Source organism: Sinocyclocheilus rhinocerous, unplaced genomic scaffold (assembly GCF_001515625.1).
Source record: "Sinocyclocheilus rhinocerous isolate Xijiao unplaced genomic scaffold, SAMN03320098_v1.1 scaffold541, whole genome shotgun sequence".
NCBI classification, from domain to species: domain Eukaryota; kingdom Metazoa; phylum Chordata; class Actinopteri; order Cypriniformes; family Cyprinidae; genus Sinocyclocheilus; species Sinocyclocheilus rhinocerous.
The window spans coordinates 2983879-2991783 of NW_015658519.1; the positions used below are offsets into that span (position 1 = coordinate 2983879).

The 7905-nt window shown below is 36.3% G+C and overlaps 2 protein-coding genes across 4 annotated transcripts in view; both read right to left on the reverse strand.

The window, feature by feature from the left end:
• The window catches only part of LOC107722510 (proteoglycan 4-like), a 12564-nt gene extending 10009 nt beyond the window's left edge, over positions 1 to 2555 (reverse strand). Inside the window, exons 1-4 of the mRNA XM_016530874.1 lie at positions 2517 to 2555; positions 1744 to 1855; positions 1545 to 1661; positions 454 to 567 (exon numbers count right to left, since the gene is read on the reverse strand). Coding sequence (XP_016386360.1) covers positions 454 to 567; positions 1545 to 1661; positions 1744 to 1855; positions 2517 to 2555 — 382 coding nt within the window. The remainder of the gene's footprint in view (positions 1 to 453; positions 568 to 1544; positions 1662 to 1743; positions 1856 to 2516) is intronic.
• A 3692-nt stretch (positions 2556 to 6247) lies between these two features.
• rxrga (retinoid x receptor, gamma a) overlaps positions 6248 to 7905 on the reverse strand; it is an 18839-nt gene continuing 17181 nt past the window's right edge. For all 3 annotated transcript variants that reach the window (XM_016531075.1, XM_016531076.1, XM_016531077.1), the window contains 2 exons: positions 6853 to 6958; positions 6248 to 6687 (listed from right to left, as the gene is read on the reverse strand). In XM_016531075.1, coding sequence (XP_016386561.1) covers positions 6540 to 6687; positions 6853 to 6958 — 254 coding nt within the window. In that variant the 3' untranslated portion in view covers positions 6248 to 6539. The remainder of the gene's footprint in view (positions 6688 to 6852; positions 6959 to 7905) is intronic.

Genomic DNA, 7905 nt, shown 5'->3' on the forward strand with positions numbered 1-7905 from the left:
GGGGTGGGGCCGAGAGCCGTGGGAACGGAGCGAGGCCGGTGGAGTAATTGATAATGCGCGACACCTGCACCACTCACTGGTCTCGAGTCCCACGGAGGAGCTCCGGAAGGATAAAAGGAGGAGTGACGACAGTGAAAGACGAGAGAGGACCAGGCCTGGACTTTATTTTGTGTTTTGTGTGCGGCAGTCGTCCGCGAGGGGCTGCCGCTTTACTTTAATTTTGTTTGTTTATTTTATTAAAATCTTCTTTAAATGTTCGCCGGTTCCCGCCTCCTTCTTCCCGATCTACGAACGTTGTTACACATATATTATAGTATTATCATTAAAAATTTCAGTGAACATTAGCCAATGATCTTCACTATAGCCTATAGGCTACTACTTAAGTAATTATAGGTAGTGTTTTTATACTGTGGGTCCCTGAGTCTGTAGTTCATGAGTGGTCTTGTGTCATACCGCACTGCATGCTGTAGTCTGGGCAGCAGGAGTCGTGGAGCACGCAGTCTGAATCACACTCACACTGTCTCCCGCGCCGGAACGCCTCACCACAGCGACCCCTGCAGGAGTCACCTGCCAATCACACACAGCAGCTTATCAAATCCACTGCATCCTGTTTGATACATGCATTTCTAAGGCCTCTAAATTAGCAACATGATCAAACCAATGCGCAAAAAAAACGTTATTTTAATTAAGAGAAATCATGTTAAAATGTCAGAATCAAATATGATACGTCAGGCTTTTGAGGAACATTTATTTGTACATCTCTCAGTCATCGTGTTGCATTGCATTACGTTTTGCCCCACAATTAAAACTAGCTTTGATCAAAAAAATGAAATAAAAGAAAACAATAAAAGAAAAGCTTTAACTATTATCGTACTAAGAGTTTAAGAGATTTTTGTCCAATTTGGACCTCTAAATAAAATGTAGGCGTTTTCCCCCTCCTTTAGTGTAAAATAAAATAATATTATGAGAAGGTTTAAAAATGAAGAAACTCATTATAGAAATTATATATAAAAATGATGTATAAACAAATAAACTATTAGTCACTATTTGCAGTAATACATTTACAGTGACTGTAAAAGTTTGGACCCACTCATGAAAATGTTTGATATTAAGGCTTTTGTTTACATAAATAAAATTAAATAATTATATTTATAAAAATACACGCAATTGTTCTAGTAATTTTTAAAAATAAAATAGATGAATTAGACCAGATAGCGAAAGAAAAGCATCAACAAGTAGCCAACATAATAAAATAAAATATATTTTTTGGTCATAAATTCATAGTTTTGATTATTTTGCTTTTATTCAAATTACAAGAATACTTCTAAAATGAAAGATTTTTTTTTCGATCACTACATAAATTCATAGTTTTGATTATTTTACTATTATTCAAATTTCATAAATATTTCTAAAATAAAAAATACATATATTTTTGTTCACTACATAATTTCATTACGTTCATTATTTCACTATTATTCAAATTTCAAAAACAAGTAAATTAGTAATACAGAATAATTGTCATTGTGAGATGATAAGGGTCTTACCAACAGTGCAGACGTTGTCAAAATCCTTGCAGCACTCGCCGTGGACAAAACAATTGTAGTCACAGCTACAGACCTGTCCGCGGGTGAACGGCTCGCCACATCTGCCCACACAGCTGCCTGCACACAACACCACAAGCTGAATCCAACCGAAAACCCCACCAGAACCCAGATGGACAGACCCAGAAATGATCCGACTCACCTTGAGCAGCACACAGCGGCAGAAGAACACAGGCCAGCGCCAGGAGAAATGAAACCAGAGCAGATCCAGTCATGATAACCCTCAACAGAGCAGCCCACACTGATAAAAACACCTGTATGTCTAAAAAAAAAAAAAGACACAATATGATCACAAAACACTGAAGTTAGTCTGTCAGCATCAAAGTCGTCTGCATGCAGAGAGGGACTTACCAAAGAGAAGCGTCTTTCTCAACTCACCTTGTTAGGCGCTTTGTCTCTTTTATACTGTACGGCAGCTGGATTTCTCCTGTTGACTAGCAACTTTAATTAACCACCACAGCCCAATTAAAGCATGATGATGTAAAGCCTAACCTCCTACACACACACACACACACACACACACACACACACGCTAGACAACAGCAGCAATGACAGACAAAACAGAAGTGGCAGTGACCTCTGTTAAAATGTCCTTGGATCTCAATGTTCCACAAATGGGATGAATGGTTAATTTGATTTTTTATTACGGCTATTAAAATTTCAGTGTCCAGTGGTTCTGATACTGGATTTAAGTGCATGAATGTTCATAATGCGGTCAGCTCATGGGTCAAAATGAAGCTTTTTAATAAAATTCAGAGAAACCAAAACATGTCACTGCAGAGGTCCTGCACTTTTTCCAGACTTTATTTAGTTGACACAGATGGTGTTTGACCTTTCTAATGTGGTCATGAAAATGAAGCTATGTACTATTGACAAAAGGCCTCTTGGGTTTCTGTTGTTTCAAATTTGAGTCACTCGATTGGGTCCAAGAGTTGGTTTCATGTAGGAGGTCATGGTCGTTTGAGTGTTTGGTGATTGTTTGGGTGGTTGGTAAGGTATGTATGTGTCTCACATAGCTGCCAAAACTGATTCATAAGCTGAACTGAGAAGGACGTTGGCGTAATGACCTCCTAATACCAAATCAAACCAAATCCAACAATGTAGTCATTAAAAAAACTATATGTGCTATGTAATAAATGTTTCGGCTTTTCTCTCAGCTCCTGTCACAATAAAATGACCATGCGCTGTGAAGAAACTCAAGTGAGAGAGAAAACATCCTCTTTGTGGGAAGTGGTTTTTGTTCTGAAGTAATGTCTTTCAGATGTTAAACAGTGTACCACACCTCCAAACACACTGCAGCGATTATTTCAATCTTCTGGTTTGGTCATGCGCTTCAAAAAGTCAACATTGCCTCAGGGACACCCACCATTCAGACACATTAGTCCACGTGTCCCCAACAGCAAAGGCAATAGATTTTCTGTTCAGACGTTGTTGTTGTTGTTAACAGTCTGAACAAAGTTGGGAGAAAATGAACAAAGCAAAACCTTAGAGACATCATTTTAAGAATTTAAGGACAATTTGGGCCACTTCAATCAGTCTCGCATCACAATATCTCTGTTGTTCTAGCGCTGTTAGAGCTCAGATGTATCTATCTTTGCACCCCAGCTGTCACTGACACAGCTACTTTGAGGTTTCCATCATTTTATTGATTGCTCAGCCATTCAAATCAATCTAATTTGCTGATTTGGTGCTCAAGAAACCTTTCCTATTATTATCAGTGTTGAAAACAGTTGTGCTGAGCAGTATTGTTGTGTAAACCGTGATACAATTTCTTTCAGGATCCTTGATGAATAGAAAGTTCAAAAGAACAGTATTTAACTGAAATAGAAATCGTTTACAACAGTGTTAAAGTCTCTTTTGATCAATTTAAATGCATCCTTGCTGGATAAGATACATTTTAAAAAAATAATATAAAATAAAACAATCTTACTGGCCCTAAACTTTTGGATATATATATAGAGAGAGAGAGTATATATATATACTGTATGCTCAGAAAAAAAGGTACAACAGCTTGTCACTTTAGTACCCAAATGGTACCTAACAGTACTTTTTGAAAAGGCAAACCTGCCTCAGTGACAGCTTGTACCTTTTTTCTGAGATTGTATGTATAAAATACCCTAAAATAGCCATATATAGAGAGAGCTCATATATAGATATGTAAGCTTCTTGTTCAAGTATAATCTTCCTGTACAATGAAAATCCAGATAAAGAGCTTGTCTTGACTATCCAGTGACTATATAATAATCTAGTGTAGATGAAGGGGCAATGGAGATGTGGTACATGCTTGAACAAGACGAATAATAATGAGGTTTCTTATCAGCTACATACATTTGCAACATTTTGCAGTGCATAGTGATAAACAGATGTTTAGCAAAGAAATCTATCTATCTGTCCCCTATAGTGTCAGTTTATGAGTGGCACCTATGTACAGAGATGGATTGTGAATTAAATATATATAAATGTCCAGGAATTTCAGATTTGGTAAAATCTGTGATAACCTGACACCTGCTTTTCTTTCTTTCTGGACCTGGTATGGGTCAAATCCAGTGATCAACATTTTTGTTTGATATCTGTGTTTTGTGTGCCATTACTTTGCCCTACAGATGATCATAAATATAACGAATGAGCACGAAATGTCATGCGAATCAGATTTGACTGAATCAGATCAGCTATATCACGGCTGAAACTTTAACAAGAAATGTTTGCCATTTTGTGAAGTTTGTGGTATGTCTGTTTAATCAAGAAATCATTTATCCACGTATTGTTATGGCATTGTTATCAAAACACATGGACACATAAAGTGCATTTTCAGGTCCAAAAATGCCATCAGTCTAGACACACAACAGAGACGGATGAAAAAAGCACATTTCATTCATGCCTGCTGAGAAACGCATTAATGGTGTTCCTTTCCTGCCTGCTCCAGACATTTTACAAGTGCTTTTTAATTTCAGGGGAAAAAAGTAGTTTCCCATCCAGTGAGTCACAGATTAATTGATTTAGAATCAGACAGACCCGAATAACACTATGACACCTCACTTACATAAAGTTACTGCATGGGGGCTCATGATCTAACTCAATAGACGTTTTTTTTTAAAAATATAAAACAATGTCACATTAGATAATTAGTATTCATATTTTAGTTTATTTAGTAAATAGTTTTATAATTAAATATTTTTATTTAATTAAATAAACTGAAATAATGACACCGATGAAGGCAGATAGCCGAAATGTCTGTTTTTATACCCTACTTTAAAATAAAGATTCTAGAGAGTGCAGACCAATCTTTGTATATTTTATAATTAAATATATAAATAGGCCTAACTGTCTTCTATATGCTAAAGTACATATTGCAGGTAAATTTTTTTTCTTCAAATTAATATATAACCTTGTATGAAAATACCATAAGAACCGTTAATGCATATATCAATGCATATATTAGTGTCGGAATATTAACGAGTGTGACACGCCTGATCAACGCTTATTAGTTTCTGTTACTGGTAAGTATCAATACTCATAGACGACCAGTACTAGCTTTGCTATTGCCTGATTACAAATCGTTAGCTAACGTGTGTATATCTGTAAACTAACACTGGTCTCTCACCAAGACACCTGCCTTGTTCTCCTCACACAACTCAATTTGTCTCCTCTGACCGTTGTTTCTAATCCTGGCCTGTCCCTGCTCTCTTGGCCGCATAGCAGGCTCATAATTGTATCTGTGGTCCGTCATAAGTGTAAATAAACATTTAAAATTTCCTCAGCGTCCGAACTGTCATTGCGATCCATTGTTTTCCTATGGACCGCTCTCCCTCTCGTTACGTCACTACCGGTTTTGGCGGTTTTAAGATGTGGAAGTAAAATTCTCTCACAAAACGACCCCAGAAGCCTTAATAGCGTAATCTAGTTCCTACATTATTTTTCTATACATCGACTCACTGGGGTCTCTAACCTGGAATATGCACTTTAGGAAATTTAAAAATATAATTTATTCCTGTGATGCAAAGCAGAATTTTACTCCAGACTTCATTGTCACATGATCCTTCAGAAATCATTCTAATATAATGATTTGATGCTTAAGAAACATTTCTGATTGTCACTGTTGAATACAGTTGTGCCGATTAATATTTTTGTGGAAACCATGATACATTTTTCCCCCAGCATCCCTGATAAAGAGAAAGTTCAAAATAATAGTTTGCAAAATAAATCTTTTTTAACCATACAAATGTTTACTGACACTTTTTTAATGCACTGTTGCTGAATAGAAGTATTAATTAATTTATTTAAAAAACGTACCTAACTTTTGAATGGCAGTGTACTGTATATAAAATATATACAAAATAACCCATATTGAATTCATACTATTTTTCGTCATAATTTTCATTGTAATAATTTCATGTTTTTTATAATTAAATATATACATTAAATATATAAATATATGATATTAGTAAATTATAAAGAGAACATAATAACAGAATATGTGTGACAAAGTAAGGTGAATCTGAATTTTATTTTACAGCTCTTAGTTGTATATCTTTTTTGCTGAATGTTTGAATTTAGGTAGAAAATGCATCTGCATCTCTGCATCTCTTCCACTGAAGATTATTTCAAAATAAGGCAACAACAAAACATTTTAAATGACTTTTTTTATTTTCACAGAATTCTAAATTGCTGGTGACTGTTTATACAGTTTTGCTTTGAATTAAATATTTTCACATTTAGTTTCTGCAGCTATCACAGATGGTAAAATCTATGTACAAAATAAAGGTTTACAGTACTCTTACAATTTTCTTCAACGGTGTCTCTTTCTTTGAAAATACCAATACAAATCTTTTGTGTGTTTGCTTGTTTTTCACATTGTGCTTGGTACAAAATAAGAACTTCTTTTTGTTATAATGGGGTTAAGTGTGCGCTGGGGGATATTTACACGCAGTAAGACTTGTGTCATGTGATTTGATGCGGCGCCTCCAGCATCTCCATGAGGAAAGTGTCTATAGGTGTGTCTCCGATGAGTTTGAAGAAGAACAGATGCTCCAGGCACTTCAGTCCTATGGAGCGCAGAGCGGGCAGACGGAGGAGCAGCTTGGCAAACCTGAGTGACAAGAGAAAAAAAAACACTCAGACTCCACCGCTACACCTACATGACCTACATCTGTATCTGTTCACACTAATAACAAGCCAAAGTCTGCCATGAAATAAAGAAGAGCAGGAGTGCTGTGGCATCAATAAAACATCACGGTGGCAGAGCGGGAACTACCTGCCGGGCTGATCGGGGTAATTGTGTTTGGTGTAGGCCTCCAGTGAAGCGTACACTTTTTCCCGTAATGCCTCGACCTCTGATGGGTTTGACAATCCTTTTGCATCTATAACAGGGACAGTTACATAAAACATAAGAACGCATGCATTTCATTGTCAACCCTTAAAACGGAATGCTGCTGTCTGAATAGAAAATTCTCATTACTTGCATTTTCTTTACATGACCATTTTACACTGTAAAAAAACCAAAAAACTGTTCAGTTAACAACAAACCTCAAAAGGTGTAAATTTAAAGGCATAGTTCAATGGAAATTGTGTCATCATTTTAGGGCTGCAACTAACGATTATTTTGATAATCGATTAGTTGGTCGATTATTTTTTCGATTAATTTGATTAAAAACAAACAATTTTCTTTTTTTATTTTATTGACAAAAACACACTATTCCACATTCTGCCCAATGTCCTTAAAACAAACGTTCCAGTTGGACAAGTATGTAAACTCCGTTGGACGTGCACTGTGGGCAGACCCGATTAACCGATAATGAGAATCGTTGTCGATGATTTTCATAATCGATTTTATCGATTAGTTGTTGCAGCCCTACATCATTTATTCACCCCCAAGTCATTCGAAACTTGACTTTCTTTCATCTGTGGAACACAAATATATATTTATAACCTTCATGTAGGTTAGGAATGACATGAGGGAAAAATTATGACAAAATTGTAATTTTTTGGTGTAGTATCCCTTTAAATGGAAAACCTTTTGAGGGTGCTGCCCCATCGACAAGCTGTTGTTAAAAACTGAATCAACAAATAGTGTCCTTAGAAGACAAAATATTGTATATAATAATAATAATAGATACAATATAATGTAATACAGTATATTTAATAATCAATTAGAGATGCACCGATCGATCGGCCAGGGATCGGAATCGGCCGATTTTCCTCATGATCGGCCCGGATCGGTGATCGGTCGGTCAGTCTCACTTCTTTCCGATTTCAAGCCGATCCGTTTTGTTACCAGCGGCCCAAGCAATAACATCAGCATTCTCGC